The 19,603-nt window shown below is 38.1% G+C and overlaps 1 protein-coding gene across 4 annotated transcripts in view; it reads right to left on the bottom strand.

The window, feature by feature from the left end:
- Positions 1-19,603, bottom strand: part of PPP2R2C (protein phosphatase 2 regulatory subunit Bgamma) — a 196,779-nt gene that overhangs the window by 13,204 nt on the left and 163,972 nt on the right. For all 4 annotated transcript variants that reach the window (XM_062575320.1, XM_062575323.1, XM_062575319.1 and 1 more), the window contains one exon: positions 14,303-14,467. In XM_062575320.1, coding sequence (XP_062431304.1) covers positions 14,303-14,467 — 165 coding nt within the window. The remainder of the gene's footprint in view (positions 1-14,302; positions 14,468-19,603) is intronic.

Below are 19,603 nucleotides of genomic sequence, written 5' to 3'. Positions count from 1 at the left end.
ACATAAGGAAAATAAATTAAAACATTGTTCTTTTAAAACTAATGGGATGATGTATGTCTTAAATAGAATTTAGCCAACATTTTTCTTTAAGCATCATTTTATACATTATACTAAATACTGTGCCCACTGACATTTTAGTTGGAGATACCCTGACATGAGAGCGACACATGGACTTGGACTGCTCAGTCAAATTACCTTCACTATGTCTTGAAGCTATTTATTTTTACAGGCTGCAGCCTCTAAATATATTTAATACCTCAGATTTATTTAGCATTACCACACTTTATTTTCCCTAAAGCAAAAGGGCTAATCCCCCAGTTAATTAAGTTAACACATAATAAAAACTACTGTACTTAACCTTATACCTATGAGCCAAAAGTATCATTTGCAGGAATTACATAACAGTGTTAGTTAGTTGACCATAGCTATATTACAAAAAGTCAGTTCATCTATTGTCATCTTTCTTGTAGTCCCCATGTCTTCTCACGTCCTGGCACATAACCCGAATTTGGGTGTCCCTGTCACATGAAAGGTGGAACGCTGTTTCACGACGGCCCTGGCACCCCTGAGAACGATGGCTCCTCAGAGCCTTGCTTGGCTGCCAGCACCAACTGGCCAGTCTGCAGGTTTCCAGCCATGCCTGAAGTTATCTGAGACTGAACAATATGAATGTTGGGGAGCAGCTGCAAACTGTAATTACCTTTCTCCTAAAACATGAGCAGAGGAGCGTGATTTACCAGTTTGAAACATGAACTATTTAATCCATGGGCAATTGCTGACACTTCTGAGAATCAGTGAACTCACTATAGGCACTGCTTAACTTTTCTGTGTAATGTACTACTCATCCTGACAAGGCAAAGGATCATGAAACATGGCTTGGAGTACCTCCATACAGGGATATCTAGCTCTTGCAGCTAGCAGATTGATCACTATTCAGTTGTATATAATAACAATATCTGATGGTTCACACTTAACTGGAGGAATCACAGAACCACAGAACGGTTGAGGTTGGAAGAGACCTCTGGAAATCATCTAGTCCAAGGGTCACCTAGAGCACATTGCCCAGGTTTGTGTCCAGACAGCTTTTGAATATCTCCAAGGAAGAAGACTTCACAAACTCTCTGGGCAACCTGTTCCAGTGCTCAGTCACTCTCACAGTAAAGAAGTTTTTCCTCATGTTCAGATGGAAAACTTGGAATGACTGGCAACAGTGGGACCCACTTGATCTGCTGCAAGTCAACTACTAAACAACGTCTCTTCACCCCCCGACTCCCAACAGCTTGTACCAACTCCTGCCAGAGTCAGAGCATGAGGAGACCATAGGAAGGCGTTGTTCTGGTTGACCTGAGCTAGGCCACTAACTCATTATCTCTTACCAGGAGCTTAGAGCAATTCTGTTCCCTTTCCACTGGCCTCTACACCTCACTTCTGTGATCTGAATTACCTCACATTGCATGTTTAATGGAAAGTCAGGCTTTTGGGGTCCTTTAGTTGTCCGTGAAATCAGTAGGATCCTGCCCACTGTATCTAGAATATTCTTTGGAAAATGGGAATTTGGTGGGTGTCATTTCCAAGTTTCAAAAGCAAGTGAAGAGAAGCTATTTGTTGAGACATAAAAAGGTGTAGAAAGTAGAACAACTTCTTGCTGTCAGTCAGAACAGCTTTTAGGGTAGTCCACCGGAATATTTTTCTCTAAAGTCGTTTATCTATGACTGTGACTCAGACTGTTGAAAGCAACAAGGTTTCAGTTTCCATCATGTGAAATAATGTTCTGCTGAAAGTTAAGGATGAGTATGTGGGCGAAGCATGAGGGGTAATGCAAAAAATTATGGGTAATTTTCTTTGGGGGTGCACAGTGAAATGCAGCCAGGCATGCACATGAGAATAAGCTCTATATTTGAACATGTACAACACATCTAAATGGTAATGAACTACTTCAAAAAGAGAAAAAGAACTTTTATTTTCAGACAGATTGTAAATGAACAACTTTAAATAGCTCTTTAAAAATTTGCCTAGACATTTTGCAAAGCAGGTATTTTGTAATTATCCTGTCAGATTTTCAATAGAAGTCTGATGAGCACAAAGCAATTATCGTTTCTCATACCTCTTCCTTTTATTCTGTCCAAACTATGTACTTGGCTGGCAGGAATTCATCCTCCTAATTATGATGTGAAGTTACTATTTAAACCAGGAATGAGAAAGAAAACCCACTGTACTACCCCTTCATTTACAGCTGAGATAAATTTTCTCAGTTACTCTAAATACAAGGCTCTATAAGTCTAATCAAACTCCCAATGATTAGAAGAGCAGCAATATTAGTACCTCCATGCTCTGCGTTTTGTTAAGATGACCATTAATGAGATTAAACCATTTCATCCCTTATCTGTACTATTTAATGCTTTCCTGTGCTTACCACAGTGAGGACTGGAAAATCGTACATTAATTAAACTGCAGAAAGAGAGGTAGTGGCAGCAATTGTTTGCAGATAACTCAGCACAAGCAGATCAGGAAAATTGTTATAGGAAACTGAGGAGCGACTCCCAGCGTTACAGGGAAAGCTTAGCAACTAGCAGCATATGCCTGAACAACTAGAACTAGCAACCAGCAACATATGCCTGAACAGGGCATTGGCCTAAGGAAATGAAGGACCTTCCATCCTAGGCTCTTAGCTATCTGTGTTTTCAGTATTAATATTAGAGTAGGTGTACACTGCAAAAAGGCATAATCTTAATAATCTTAATTCAGTTTGGCTAATGGAAGTTAGATAATTGGAGGAAGAACAGTAGTGAAGGTGATATAACTGATTTTTGTTCAGGCAAGCAATACAAATTCAACCCTGGCCTTTTCAAGCTGAGAGGAGAAGATACGGTAATAGCTCACAGTTCGCTCTATTTCCACACATATTTTGAAGTTAGCTAGCAAAATCAGATTTGCCAATATGCACTGAAAGCACAACTTCATTACAGTTTAGACTTACCATTTGAAGGTTGTTCTTATACCAGAGGGTATAAGCACCAAACATGTGAGAGACTTCAAATCTACCTTATTTCTCTACATCTAAATAGATCTTGTTAGACTAGAATCCAGAAACAGAACTTTGCTGAGATTCAGTTAGAAAGTCTATTGCATTCCTCTATTAATTTCTTGATTAACTTCTGAATATAACTTTTGCAAAGAAAAAGGGTATTAACTTTCACTAATACTGTTCTCGAGAACCTTTAATTAAAGAAAAGATATAGAACTATCTGTCTAGTTGCAAGCTAATGAATATAGGAACCACAAATGCTGTGGTGTGTTGAGCTTTCATGTGACACTGCTCAAACTTAAATACAGCCTTGAAAACAGGAACACAGAAATGCTGCGGGATTACAGAGTGCATCTCCAAGCACAGCCAATTCTGCAGCGAAGCCTTCCAGGAAGGCACCATTCCTCCTCCTCACTCCACAGGTAGGGACATGGCTTAGCTTGGAAGTCTTGGTAGGAAAACAGAAATTCTCAACATCCTTCTGCACAGCTCCCTGCTCATAGCTTAAAAAACAGTGTAGCTTTTCACAGAAGTAATTCTAGACTTTGTGGAGAAGGATGGGTTGGCTGAAGGATACTTGCTAGAGCACTGTTTCCCTGAATCCTGAAGAAAATCTGCCACTTAAAATAATGCTGCTTCTTTCTCAGAAGGAACTGCTATCAGTTGAATATCAGTCCTGCCTTTCTGTCTCTTATTTAAAAAGACTACGTGATCCTTAATGTAGAATTTCTCTGACCTAATGCAGACATGGAGAGAGACTCTACTCAAAAATAGTACATAGAAAAGGCACTTCAAAGGTGTGTATTTATCAGTTTATCATGCAGAAATATATGCTGATTGCCTGAAGTTAAAAAAAAAAAAAAAAAAAAAAAGCCCACACAGCTACAGTGGGCCTCAAGGTCCATCTCATGTCTCATGCAGCTTCCCTTCCCGACAAAGGCCAAAAGCAGACACCCAGAGGGAAGTACATAAGCAGTGCAGGTGTACAGGATGCTTCTCCCAGCATCGTTTCATCCCAGCATCGTTTAACTCCAATCTTTCTTACAAGCCTTGTTTCTTAGTTTTATACTAAAGGACAAAAGCTTCTGATAATATGCAGACCAGACTTTCTCACTCCACTCAACAAACACCGCACAAACTACCAAGGGTCAGGGGATGCGAGCCCATGCTTTCAAATCCCGCATCTGTGGTCTGGCAAGAGACCTCCCAGGAATCTCTGGTACTGCCTTCCTCTTTGGCATCGCTAGCTACCTTTCAGTGCAAAGCAATACACAAGTTTCCCAAATACATCATTGTGGCAGATTAGAGAGGGATATCAAGCAGCTAGGAACACAGGAAAATGATATATCAAAGAGCATTGTGCACACTCTGAGAAACAGCAAGTAGGTTGCTTTAGGAATCACTCAACCATCATCGCAAGAATAGGCAAAACGTAAGTTGTGCCTCAAAAAACTGAATAAAAAAGCCATGTTCTCATAAAAGGCTTTTTTTCTCTTTGTTTTGCTGAACCCATTTCCAAGGATGCACTTTTTTGAGGGAGTCATTGGAATCTCTAGACTGCAGTACCACTGAAAATTATTATTTTGGTTGCTGGGCTGGGCTTTAATCATTCAAGAGAGTAAATTCTAGCATATGTGAACTTTAAAAAAATCATGCTAAAAATGGTTCATAGAGTGGGTGCAGTATCACAATCCAATATAGCACAAGTAATCTTGTACTCCTCTCAAAATCATCTCAACAAGGAATATTCATGATATTTTATCATGAATTACATTAAAGGGCCTTGGCTAATGCTATTTTCAACATTTACTCCCATTTTTCTGTTACCTTCATATTTTTGATTAGACGAAATAAAAACACAAGCTCCTCAGAGCACTGTTGCAAAGCAGATGGTTCCAAAATACAAACATGAACAATGTTTATCAAAGCAAAAAGAAGAATGATCTATTTAAAGAGAAAGCAATAACAATATCTCAGATAATATGGGGCAGGTGTTAGAAAAGTTATCTAATATAATGAAAGTTTATCTGAAGCTACTTTTTATTTTCTACAGGAATTTGTAAGTGTATGATGAATTGATGAGATAAAAGAAATGTCAGCTATATTCAGTTATACAAATGTCTCATTGCTTTTCAAAGCAGAAACCTAGAGTATAAGCTCTGACAAAAAAATTTGTTATCATGGCCTGAGCTCTTGATGATAACTGCAAGGTTTTCTATGAAATATCAGTAAACAAAACAAAGAGAGGAAAGGAGACAGCAAGGAAGAAGACCATGATAATACCGCATGCTCCTAAGGCACAAAAATACAAACCTTGGAATTTCTGTTACTGCAGATCAAAAGTAGAACTATAGATAAAAACAACTTTTTGCTGTTACAGAGCCAAACAGATGTTAAAAGAAAACTGAAGATGACTCATGCTTACATTTATTTCAGAACATGTGATTTTCTGAAAAGAAGGAAAAACCAAAAACCTCCAAGATGAAAGAAACTCCACAAAGGTGTAAAGAAGTTTCATCTCTCATAGAATGAGCTTATAAGCTGCCTAAAAAGTCATTCCTGCTAACAGAAAAACAAAGCTTCTTCTGAGGCTACTTCCTTTCTGTTTAGGAAAAAATAAAAAAATTTTAAACATTTTTCTAGGGGATGCTGATAATAGCCAGCATCCTGCCCTGAAAGCATCTGTTTCTACAACATTCAGAAACAGGATGAAAAAGTGAAATTGGGCAACTGGCTCCTCATTGCTTACTCCTTCTGTTGGTAACAAAAGGTATCATAGATATTGAAAAGGTAACAACAACTGTATTTTAAAGACTGCTACTTAGATTGAAGTTCTCAGAAAATGGGCACCATGAATTAACAGCTCGCTTTTCTCCTCCAAGGACAGCTACCGGGTGTAGAAAGATCTCCAGCTCTGGTTGAAGGCTCACAGCTCCAAATGGGCACAAGGAAGAGTGGGATCACTGTAGGCTGCAGAGGCCTCAGCCAGGGGAGGTCATGAGACCATCTCTCCTTTCTATTATCCAAGCATGCATACCGTTTGCAGTAATGCTGAATTAAAGACTTTTTTACATATAACCTCCGGGTTACACCTATATAAACAGAATATACGTATTTCAATCGGACCTAGAAATACTGGTAGTGGATCAGGTAATCTCTCACTAGGCTTTAAGTTTTAAAAGCACAGAAAACAGATGCAGCGCCAGGCCAAACAGTTTATCTTCTAAATTAAGCCTCTCTTTCATTTCAGATCCCAAATGAAAATGACTGCAATATCTGATTAAAATGTACCAAAAAATGGTACTTTGTAATGAATAGAATTTCCCTCATCTTCACAGACTAGCCACAGCAATTTGTAAATTGAAAAAGAATCAATATAATCTCCTTCCAGCTGAAAAATAAAAATTTTAAACATATTTTTTTCCTATACATATGATTATACTAATGAACTCTTTTTCAGAAAATATGATCCTAAGCTAAAAATCTTGCAAATGAATTCACACACCAGTATGGAGCATACTTATGGAGACAGTTGAATTTCTTAAAAATCCCTGAAGATTATTTTCACAGAACTTCTGCAGTTAACATCTGGTTTTTGTGTACATGTTGAAAAAATAGAGATATTAATTATCTAACTCTAAGCTATTGCTAATCTGAATGTTATTTTATTGAATTTAAATTTAATTGTCTAACATTCAGTACAACTATCACTTCTAATTCCATATATTTTTCCAAGACAAATTTTACTGGAAAATTTATGCCAATTCATTGTTACCAAACTGGTAAATCATTTATACAAAACCACAAAGAATTATCTTATTTTTTGAATTCTTAAAAGAGTCAAGAAGTGAATGGGCAACTGAAATCCAACTGATATAGCCTACCTGGGTTTCCACGAGGGATTTAATCAGATCCCTCATAAAGGCTCACAGAATAACCAACTAGTGAGTAACAGGAAAGGTTCTAGGCTGCATAAGTAATTGGATAAAAGATAGAAATGAAGAATCGGAATGATTTGCTTTTACATTGGAGAGGCTGTCAGTGCAGGGTTCTGTGCTAGGGCTCATGCTGATCAAAATAATTAAATTTATGACTTGAAAATGGAAGTAAATAATGTGTTGAAAAAGCTTGCCTGTAATACCAAATTACTCAATACAAAAAAGTCTAAGAAGAACTGCAGAAGTTTTCTGTGGTATTGAATGGCTGAGGAATTTTCAGATAATTACATACAGAGAGAAACACTCAGAAAAAAATCCTAGTTTTACATGTTGACAGATTCTGAATCCATTTTTACCATTTAAGACATCTTGTAGTTATCACAGAGCTACAAAATGCTCAGTAGTGGTCAAAAAGCAAATCTAACGCTTGGAATTAGAAAGAAGTAGGAAGCATTATTTTGGTGCCATTTAGCTTCAAGATGTTCTCACATCTTGAGCTATGTGTAGCTCTAGTCTCCTCTCTAAAATGGCATTTATCTGAAGACGACACAAAAACGAGGAATAAGACCGATGAGAAGTAGGGAGTGACTGACTTGCGGGCCGTGACCACGCGGACTGGGACTCCTCAGCCAGGAAGGGCCACGGGAGAGGGCTGTAATTAGGAGCGGCACGGAGAGTACGAACAGGGAGCGACAGTTCACTTTGTCCACTGTCTCTTCCACTCACCGAGAAGGGTCACCAGATGGAACTAGGAAGGGGAACGTGTAAAGCAGACAGGAGCAAACGGTTCTGCACAGTAATACACCTGCTAAAGCTACAGAAGTCTTTGCCATAAGATATTTGAATGGTAAGATTATACACAGGTTCAAAAGCAACTGTACAAATTCAAGGGAAAATAAACCCCATCCACGTGAGCACTGTCAAATATAAAGCAGCTAGATCTCTCTAAAATCCCTGAATCTCAAGTTTACAAATGCTAACTGCCAAGGCTGAAGATTGTATGTTTGCTCTGTTCTTACATTTTCTGCTGATGCAGCTATTGAGCACTATCAGAGCCATAGCACTGCGATAAAAGGCCCTCTGGTCTGCCCCAGTACAGTTATTCTCACACACTGCTTATAATCTACTTTAAGATTTCATACTAACAGTTTCCATGTTCATTCTAAGCGAATCAAGAGCAATTGCAAAGGTGTCTCTGAAATTCATGGTCTCTTTAAGATGTATTACTTTCATTGTTTACGATAATAGGTCAACTTACTATTATTTACTTTATCCTTCACTATCCCTGAAGGTTTTATCTTATGTTGAGCTAATCCACTCTTACAATCACCTCCCTCAGATATTCTTTCATACCAAGTTTGTTTTGCTAATGTGAAAATCTTACCTTCCTGTTCTACATTAATACAGGTGTTTGCGTATGAAATTTTTTGAATCTACCTTAACGTGCAATTAAAATACAATTATTTGATGACATGAAGTATAAATAACTAATCAAAACTATTAAACAATGTTTTATATTACCGTAGCCCAAGCACTCTGTAGTTGCTCATTCTGTTTTAAATCAAAAAAGTTACCACCTTTTTACATCCATTAATTCTGAGTGCCCCTCTTCACACCTTGCTCATTTACATTCTCCTTCTTTGAGTAAGGGCGAGTTTCTGAAGCTACGCACCTTGAGCCTAATCCCACCAAAGCACTCCCTTATCCAATGACCCATTATTAAAACCAGGCTTCTCAGCAATACCCCTAGAGAGTGAGACTTTTGAAAGTGGAGCTTCAAATCGATATTTAAGAATCTGTTTCACCATCTGCAGTGAGTTGCTGCAGCTTGTAGCAAACCACAAGGGACAGTGCATTAGCGCTGAAAGCAAAGCCAGATCAATAGCTAAAGATCAGTGGGTGGGAGCTTCACTACCGAGTTGCTTATGTTAATGCAACTTTGCCAGCGAGTTTGTTAATAAAGAGAAATGATGCTAAAGACAACGAGAAAGTTAAAATATGTGAGCGTAAACTGGAAGATCAAGCATCATTAAGCCTCAGTCTCACAAAGGCTTATGTGCATGTTTAATGCCTGTATTGTGAGCAATCCCATGGAAGTTAATGGGACATAAAACTATTCCTTGTGTATAGCAAAATACATGCATAAGTCTTTGTGATCTTGATATATAAGGTTAGCAATAGAAGCTTTTTTTTTCCCCCAGTAGAACAGCATCTTGGCAGAATAACGTTGGTTTCAAGAGACAACAGAAAGCAATTTTTGTTGCTATTAAAAAATTAAGTAAACAAGACAGGAATTTTAATAGACTGAATAATTAAAGCAATCTCTCAGCAATTATTTGCTTTATCTGTGTGTGTTTAGGGGTGAGGGGTTAATGAAACACCTCTTCAATCATAAATCATTTACTATTGCTTCAGGCTTTCCTCTTTCCTCTTACTATTTAATAGCTGTAAGTACTTAAACAAGGTTTTTTCTTATTCTGATTTAACAAATTTTATACAATTGGAGGAAATACTATATAAATACAATCCTATTTCTGTAGCAGCATTTCTAATTTTCATTACCCATGTTTTAAATGTCTTTATTATACACTCATCTAAACTGAAAAGAACAGAAGCTTTGGAGCCAATGCTTCAGGCAATCTCATACCGCACTTCAATGGGATTCCTACACAAGGAAGGATCCTTTCCAGGATCTAGTTTAGTATAGGTGAAACGTAGCAACAGATCTTTAGTGACAGTCATAACTACAAAATTATCAGGATACAGACACATTTTCTCTGATGATACAAAACCAGCAACAAATATATGCCTTTGTACTGCCTGCTTAGAAAATAATTCCAGAATTAGGCTAAGGAGAACAAGCCTTTAGTAAAGCATGGGATCAGATCATTACGGAAGCTCAGATAAGTTTCACTCCTGTCACATGAAACCTCACAGACTGTGCCTGAAGTGGACATTACTTTGACAGTGGCCTCTCATGCACAAAGGGAGAACGGCTGGCTGTCTCTCAGATGACAACTTGACGTGAGACCAGATGCAGAAATGAAAAGCATATTTTAAATGTAAAGCTTACATAAAAGAAAATCAAGTTGTCTCTTTTCTAGTTGTACAATAAGCATCATTCATTTGGAAAGGTCAATATTAATTAGCAAGTCCAGCAGGGATGTTCTGTCACAGGTTTTTTGTGCATCTGGTTATTCTCTGTTTCAAATGAAGGATAATCCATACTTAGAGGTCTGAAAGCTGTCTCATCTCTGACTTGCAACTTCCCATAAAAGGTTAGTAAATATAATTCCTCGTAGTTTTAAAATTTAACATGTTCAAGCAGACTTTCTTTGATTTGTGTTTTGGCTACTTCCACGGTCTTGAATTCTTATGTTAAGTCAAACCAAAGATGATCTCAAAAAACAGCAGATAACCAAACTCAGTTAACTGCCAGACTGATAGCATAATGGCATTTAACCTAATGGAAAGGCTGGCATTTCTTTCACGTCTGACTTTCAAACAAAAATGTAGAAAAGAGCTCACAAGGAAAAAAAATGATACCACCAAATCTTTGGGTCACAAATCAAACCCAAAATTCACTCTGCTTTGCTCTGAAGTCCAGTTTATACCTTTAAGGTGTTCTTATTCATCTTACAGCATCGGGGCTCTATGATGGAATGACTGGCTGGGTAGATGAGGGGAGAGCAGTGGTTGTTGTGTACCTTGACTTCAGCAAGGCTTTTGACAATGTAGCACATAATAGTAGCAACACAAGATCAAACCAAATTAGCAACTATCAGTTAATTGAACACTTGTGTTTATAGTGCTGTAAGTATTTTCTTAGTCAGAATGATCCTACTGCAAGAATATCTTTTTTTTTTTTTTTTTTTTTTTGTCTTCATTGTCTGCATCTCTTTTATGAGAATTTTAAATAGTTTTGGAATTGGGATGGGGGCAGGGAGTTTTTTTATTTCTTGGATTTTGCCAGCTAACTGCTCTAATAATGGCACCTTTTCAGCTGTTACTACCATTGTTTCACTGCTGCCACAGATTTCCAATATTCTATCTTCTTTCTACATTGCATTGCCATGTATGTTGCCTGAATAACAGCACAAAGATGACCTTTGGGTGTTTTACCATGTAGGGCAAATTTGAAATGCTTTTAAATGAAAGCTTCCATATTATTTAAATTAACTCCCTATTTTTTCCTGCTTGACATTGACACTCAATCTGTTTCAAATCTTTACCCATAACCCTATGGATTGCTGGGAACACATCTTTCTTATTCCCATTCCTCTAATATTCCAAATAAGCAGAGACACGCATATCTTTTTTTTTTTCCTCCTCCTCTCCAGAATATGTTCATGCAATTCTCACTCATTACTTGCAAAGTCTGATAACAACATGGGACAGTATAATGTACATATCTATTCTGCTGCTACAGTTTGGGCTTTCCTGTAAATACATTTGTAATGGCCACACACGTTTCTGCCTGCTTACACAGCATTCAACGATCTATTAAAGAGAAGGTTTTATAAAGAACCAGTTTCCATTGGAAAAACAATGCATTTTATCATACCTTATCAGTATCTCATCATGATTTAAACTCAAATACTGACCTGATACTTATATCTGACGCCATATGGATGGATTTGGCGTCCTAAGCCCATTTTTCTATGGGACAGAGGTCCCTATTACAACTCATCCCACAGTTTGGTAGCTTGCTGACATATCTCAGCATAGGCAGCAAGTTGAACAGATATAGAAGCCTCTTGTCTCTTCCATGTCAGAGCCGTGAAATTTTAATATGGGAAACCTTTAGTTTTGCTCTCACTAATCCTGAAGAGAGATTTTGCCACTGAGTTTAGCAAACCAGAAATCTTCAAGAACAGTAACTTATTAACATTCTGTGCCAGTGAATTCCACTATGAATATTAAGTAATTTATTTATACAGTATAGCACAGTAATTATTTATGGCACTCTCTAGACTTGTACAAACGGCTAAAAGATGATACTGACTTTCGCCCAACGGTAGGGATTTGGTAATAAAACAGTCTGAAAAAGGAGTAAACTCGAAAGTTCACAACATATGCTCAGCATCCCAGGATTTGCACAAGTTTTTCATTAGACAGTATCCCAGGGTTTGCACAAGTTTTTCATTAGACCTTATTTACCCCTAAAAACATCTAAATCTGGTAGTATCAGAACAGCACCTGAAATATAGATCATAGTGATATTAGACTGAATGAAGAAAGTAGGATTGTGTGGCAGAAAATGAGGTTGCACAATGATCACAGACAAAGTTTTTCTAGCTAAGATGTACAGTCAGTTATGGGGAAGGGTATGGATGCAAGTTGACCTAGGAGACTAGGGTACAGATCACACATGTGCACCACTATAAAGCAAATGCTAAGAGGAATCAGATTCACAGAGAAGGTACTAGAGAGATGATCCTGAAAATATTTGATTTCTCTGATTGTTTGTTTTTTAAAGCATCTCCATTTAGGTTGCTACAGGCTTTACATAATTAGTGTTGCGTACCTCTGAGAGTTATACTCAAATCATTCCAATCAGCAGTATTCCTTGTAACACACTGGAAGCTCTACCATTAACTTACCAATATCATATTGCACACGCTCTACGTACTCTACTTCTCAGTGAGTATGACTTGGATTCAGGGTAGCAATGCTACATTAAATGGCTATTTTCTAAATCATAGACCTGGAAAATAGGGTTTAATCAATGACCATTAGACCTTGTGCTCCCTGCTGGCATAAAATACCTTCTTTTTATCCAGTGTTACTGTACTGTTGTTTTAAGAGGTTATGATCAGCATTTGGCACTGAGTTACAAGGGCAAGGAGGCCTTATTAGCAGGAAGAAATGAAAGTGTTACAGAATAAAACAATGAAAGTGAGACAAGATAACTCACAACAATGACCCAAATCGTGTCATGCTCCCATTTCACTCCATTGTATTCAATTCCCCCTGAAAAGTATAAGAGGATACAGCTAACAAAGGTAAATTGCCCAAAGGTTATTTTCTATAATTGGAAATCACACTGGAAGAGGTTTTGAGTATGCTCATTTCTCCTTGCAGCCAAAAGGTCTAATCAAAGGCTCTTTACTATGTCTACTCCAGTTTTTTTTTTTAAAAAAAAAAAAAAAAAAAAAAAAAGTTTCTGTGCAAAGTATGTGCATGACCTATGTCTCACTTAAGTCTTCCAAGTTGTTGGGTTTTTTTCCCAAGTAATAAGACTCTTGTACCTCAAAAGGTTGAAGTGGCAATTGATTGATATGAAAACCTCTTATGTCCCTCTGCATTAAGAGAATTCCTCCTAATTTCTTTTCTTGAATCATTATTCAGCACAGTCAAGGAAAATGAAGAGCAGATTCTGTGAGATGGGAGCATCTTACAAGCATCTGGCTCAAGCAGAGCCACCATGTTCATTAAGTTCTCAGCTCCTTGTAGGAAAGAGCCAAGGGACGAAACACCTTTGTGTCTCGCGTTTTTCAGTCGCAGACGATCAGGAATAAACAAGTTGTTTGTACAAGGCAAAGAGCCTAGGCATGTCAGAATACTGGTGGAAAGAACCATATTCTGTCTTACCTGGACTATAAAGAGTTGATAGCCAGACAATATGAAATACATTTCCCTGCAGCCTTTACTTTGAGAACAAAGACAATGTCATGTTTTACTTCCTTGCTCGTATGGAGCTTTCAAACACACAAATTGGTGGCCACCTTCTCTAAATAGGTCTCACAGACTGCATGGGATCATATTGGGCAAGACAGCACCTTCTGTAACAGTACAGTACCACTTTTTTGAGTTGCCAAATATTAGTTATTGCACTAATTATTTCCTATATTGAACAAACACATTATCAGAAAAATATGTTGGAGGACTGGATGAAATTTTCAACAGGACTTCAACATTTTTCAATCCAGAAAGCAGATTCAAAATTTTGAAGGCAGTTTGAATGACAAAATTTACTTGCTCCAGTATTCAGAACAGTGGCCGTGTATTCAAAACATTATGATAACGTTCTTATTTCTCCATACTCAAAATATTGCTTGGGATTCATCTGTCTTTTGCTAGATAGATGTAGCTTCTTCAGTGATGCCTGCAGTAAGAATCACAAGAGGGACCAGTCATAGAAGTGACCATTTTCAAGTGTGCAGAAACTATTCGTATGGAGGAGAAAATTTTCCTGCTTTTTTTTTTTCCTGTTTTCTTTTCAACTGTGCCCACAACCCAGAAGCTAACACACTGGGTGGCATGCACACATACACACGCTGCCCATGAAAAACGAACCATTAACGACACTGGGAGCAAGACGTAGGCAGGGACTTACGCTTGGAATGTTTGTCACAGAGGGCTGATGCCCTCATGTCGCAGAGTCGCAATGATCCTTTGCTGCTGCTGTAGACAAAGAGATTGCAGTGATGGGGATGAAACTCCGAGGCTGTAATCACTTCCGTCAGGTCCTCCATATTGGCTGGCTTTATATCTACAATGTCTGAATAGAAGTTTCATTAAGGAAAACGCAATTGTTCGCAGGTAAACTACAACTCTCATCATTTCTTGAAGGAAATATGCTTATCTAAATGTCCATGCATTTCATACTTCTAGATAAAGATGCACTCATTCGTTTGGTAGTAGGGCTTTTTTAAAATTCCATACAGATATGGAATTTCCCATTCCCATCTAAACCAAACTGATTGAGAGTCAATAACAGCTTTAGAGTAGATGTCATTAGTAAGTCAGCTGCCCATGCTGTGCAAAAAGGATGTTAAAGAAATGACATTTCAGGGGCTTTGGGATTCTAGCTTCCATTAAAACCAATAAAGAGCAGGTAGATAAATCTCCTGTATTGCCTTGTTAATTACAATCAGCAATATTTTCCCATAACTGTTATTGAAATTACTGCTTTATTTTAGGTATTACTGATTGATAGAAAACAATAGACAGCTCAGATCTTCCCTCTCTGGTAAGGATGTGCTGCCTTTTCTGATCATACAACTCAGGTTAAATAATACACATACCTAAAGCTAATAGCCTAAAACAACATGTGTTCATTTTTTGCAAAGGCAAATGTAGACAAACACAAAGGTGTGCATGTAGGAAGTTTTATGTGAACATATGCCAATATAATTTCATTTTTTAAAAAAACAGGGTTTCTACTGATACAACATAATATTGTGCATTGGTTTTGCTACTTAGCTCTGAGTACTTCAGAAAGAAGTATTTGAAATGGCCTTCTTTGAGGTTTGGGTGTTTCTTTTTTTTCTTCATATCTACTGCTGTGAAAAGAAAGATGCTTATTCCTGAAATCAGTATGAGCTTCTGTGACTAAGAACTGTACACCTGAATCATTTAACTAGACATATCTGGAACAAAAATATATACATATGCACTCAATATATTACCTGCCTCAGTGAGCATAAAACCCAGGCAAGATCTGACAAAGATATTTGGAGGAGAAGGCCAGCTCGTGCAAGATTGCTCATAAAGGAACGAATGAAAGGAAGAGTCTCACAAGAGAGTTGTAAGAAAGTAGTAATTGTAGAGGCATTAAAGAAGAATGTATATGTAAAGCAGTGCATTTAAATAAGACTGTACATTCTCATACAGCCCTTATCAATCTACTGTAGATAAAACTGTTAACTAACCCTTCAAACAAGAAAAGTGATATTATACTATTTTACTGACGAGGCTCTAAGAAGGGTAATAAATGATTTGCATAAGGTCACATGGGAAATATATGACAGAACCAACCTTGATCACTGAGTTCCAGTGCTGTGCCCTACACAGAAATCATCTCAGTGCCTGGATTCCCCATGAAATTTGAATCAACTGACATTCAAAATTTAAACATCTCCGGGGATAAGATAAATGTGAAAATCTCTTTTACTGATGGCAACTCATGTGTCATGATATTAAGGCTGTTCTTGTTCCCACTGGAGTAAACGGAAAACTTTTAACTGATTTTTGCAGGAACATGGCCCTGATATTTTGATCTCTCCCAGAAATGTAGATTTAGAGGCACAACAGTGAAATTAAAAATAACAATATGAAAGATTTAGAGATAATTATTTCAGTAACTTTGCATAGACCAAAACATCACACCATTTTTTTTTATTTTTACATTGAGTGGTTTTAACAGGGAAATACCAGCAAAACAATGAATATCTTGTGACATTTAATAACAAGAGGGAATTAATTAATGTTGCATTTCAACTGCATTCCCACTTACTTGCAGCATCATATTTACATCCATCTCCACGAATTCCTCATGATTAATATTAGTGCAATGAATGCTAAGACCCAGCAACATTGATTTACCTCCTCTTATAAAACATCACAAAATATTACTGAATAATTATCAAGAAAAAACAAACTATATTCAGTTATTTGTATTGTGAATGTGTCTTGGTAAATATCTTTAAGTAAAAGCAATTGCTTTCAGTGATTGAATTGCTTTCAGGAGTTCAGAGAAATCATAGTAACTCGTTGTGACTATTTCACCTTTCAGTAGAGAGATGAATAATTGCTGAGTGATGAAAAAGATATAAAATATAAATAGTGTGTGTGAAACAGTCACGGTAAGTATCATTTTTCTGGAAACTGAAGACAATATTGATGAATTTCCCTTCACTGTGTAAAATGAATAATCCTATGCTGAATAATGAAATTAAATATTCCCTCCTCCCAGTAGGAAAGCATAAAATACTTGAAACAGACTGCATTCCCAGATGTGATCTAAATCTCCGCTGAGAGAGCAAGAACCCCATTGCCTTTTGAGGCCCACACAGAAAATGCAGCACAGAAAACTCGTTGTTTCATTATATGTAGAAAAATACAATAATCAATATAACACCTATATTAAAGTAAAACAATCAAAGGAATGAAGAGCTGTGGATGCGACTTACCCCCAGACGCATTTGAAATAACGGATGAAAAAACAGCCTTTGCTTTGACAGCTACAGAAACCAATGTATCAAAAGAAGAACATGTCACACAAAAGAACATTTTTCCCCTCTCATGATTTTTGCCATCTATTTGAAAACAATCAAGTACTGCTTGACATGCGATGTGTGGGAACTGTATTTAAGTTAGCATGACATGGTAAGGGCAAGCATCTCCCATGAGACACTTTGCATTTCTATTTTTCCATCTTCCCTTTTGTGTCTTTTTTTTTAGTTTTTAAGCACAACATAGCATGGCAGGAAAACACAAAAACAATCGGACCAGATATTGTGCTTCAGAAACAGGCCCTTTGGTGAACCTGAAGAGTTCAAAGAGTTCAATCATCTTGTAGCAACTGATTAAATGAAAATCCCATTGCTAAAGGGAAAAGTATTCCAATGGCACAAATCTGTAGGGCCAGCCAGGCCCTAGCTATGCTAACTACTACCCTTGCCTCATCTCTCCTGGCAGGATGCCTTTAGTGGCTCACAGTCCTTCTCCCTCAGCTCACATCTGACTCCAATCATACCACACGTAGCATGCAAAAAGAACAAAAATATATCCTAAGACCAAAGGTTTCTAAGAGACAGTAAGGCCAAACAGCAGTTTACCATTGGCAGTGCATTGGGATATAACTCTGCTGTCGTAAAAATGCTGGTGTCCCTGTGCCTGAGCAGGGGGGGATTTTTCCCTGGGAAAATAGAAAAGATCTTCATGCTGCCGTCACTCACACGCACGCTTGCCGAGGACGGGGCAGTCTGATCTGTGCTAGACGCTCTCGCAAAGGGAAGGCTGAATCGGCACACGCTCCTGCTGTTCCCGTTGCCGCTAGCTTTTAGAAGCGAGCATTCCTTTGGCAGACGGGCAACACGGACGCTACTCCAGCCCTTCTCATGGTGGCTCTTTTCTGAGGGGTCTCTGAAGCCTGGGATGCACTGGCAGGCTTTTAATTCATTAACACTGAAACAAGCAACAGGAAAAACCTTTTTGCTCACAAAAAACACAACAGATCTCAGACTCTCTTCACCCAGGCATTTACTGTCTTCTTTGCATGGCTCAGTAAAGTGGAATAAAGCTATGAAGAGGTCAACAGATTTTCCAAATGCTCTCCATAGCAAAACTGAAATGAAAACCTAACACACTTGCAGACCACACTGGTGAGAGAAGACATTGTTACAGCTGCATTGCTAGAGCTAGAAGACCAGGAGTTAATTGTAGTAAATGCATCAATGACACTTTCAGCCAAAATTCAAGGTTACACTGTTATATGAAGTGCTGTGCACGTCTTCAGGAACAAGGTCTGTGATACCGACTTTAATCGCATTATAGATGCAGAACTGCCTAATCTTCTTATGACTCTGCTTTGATTTGTCTTGCAACTACATCACAAATAAGAGCCAGGGGCCGAAAAGAGGGTGCTACAGAACGGCATCCTCCTTGCTATGCAACCCAGATGTTAATGTACAGTATGTTTCCATAGTTAGAAAGCCCAGTGGAAGACAACCCTAAGCCTAGGCCAGCGCAGTTTCCACACCTCTCCTCACAGCCAGCCTGGTCCAGGCAGTCCCAGTTTGCTCCCATCAGAACGGTCTCCACAGCACCCCAAGGTGCCGCGCACCCATTCATTCCCATGTCCTGACCCAAGGGAGCTCCAGCCGAATCCGACACTGCCGCGGAAGTCTGACACATAAGCAGGCAGGACAGGAGCTCATCAAGAGGGCAAGGAGACTTTAAAGAGAGATCTGGAGGAGGAGGGAAGGAGGGAAGCAAAACAGTGCAAGAGGAAGGAGGAACAAGCATACGGAAAGGCATGAGTAGAACCATGCAGTTCACACGTGGTGTGAGGGATGCAATCCGAGTGCAGAATCCTGTTACATGTTACGTTGAGTCCTAATCCAGTATTTTGTGCTGCTGTTATGCAGCTGATATGAAAATGAAGATAGCAAGAGGAGGAAGATTTGTCTCACTGCCTTTGGGCCACTTATCTAACAGAAATATCCTCTTCTGGGAGAAGGCATTCAATAGTTTCTTTCATTTCAGGTTAAAAAGATGACCCTCACCTTGATCCAAAATTTACATTAATCAGACTTCTTCACTTGATCAGCTAGAATATAAATGAGCATGCCTGCTTTGTGCTCATGCCAAAACATGTATAATGAGAATGTGGAAAAAACACAAGCTTCCTGCTGAGCAAAAAAAAGTTCCAGGATGTGTTTCCTTGTGTGATAATGGAAACAGTCATCCATTTTTCCTTATAATAGATTAAATTTCCTTTGAAGTGGAAAGTATGCTTAAAGAAATAGCTGTTGCTTCTTCCAGAAACCATCAGGGAACAAGGAACACAATTTTGTAGAAAAGAAAGTTTTAACTCATAAGCTCACAAACTCATAGCATACAAAAGACTGACTCTTAAATCGTAATTTTGGAATCATTTTAAATATGATTTGTATGTTCACTGTAAGAAGGACAGTATCAATACAGTTGGATTCAGGCTACAGGAAAAAAAATTTAACTGAACCCCAGTTATTCAACTGCTATGTAGAACAAAGGCTGTATTTAGAAATCCAAGAAGAATTCTCCATAGAAGTTTCATAAGGAAATAAAAATTCTCATCTTATTTCAATATATGCTGTTCCAACACTGCATTTTTAGCCCTGTGTGGGATTTGCGTTTCTGCAATTTTTAG

This window comes from Rhea pennata, chromosome 4, assembly GCF_028389875.1.
Source record: "Rhea pennata isolate bPtePen1 chromosome 4, bPtePen1.pri, whole genome shotgun sequence".
Lineage (NCBI taxonomy): Eukaryota > Metazoa > Chordata > Aves > Rheiformes > Rheidae > Rhea > Rhea pennata.
The sequence above is the reverse complement of the archived record's forward strand: the minus strand, read 5'-3'. Positions and strand labels throughout refer to the sequence as shown.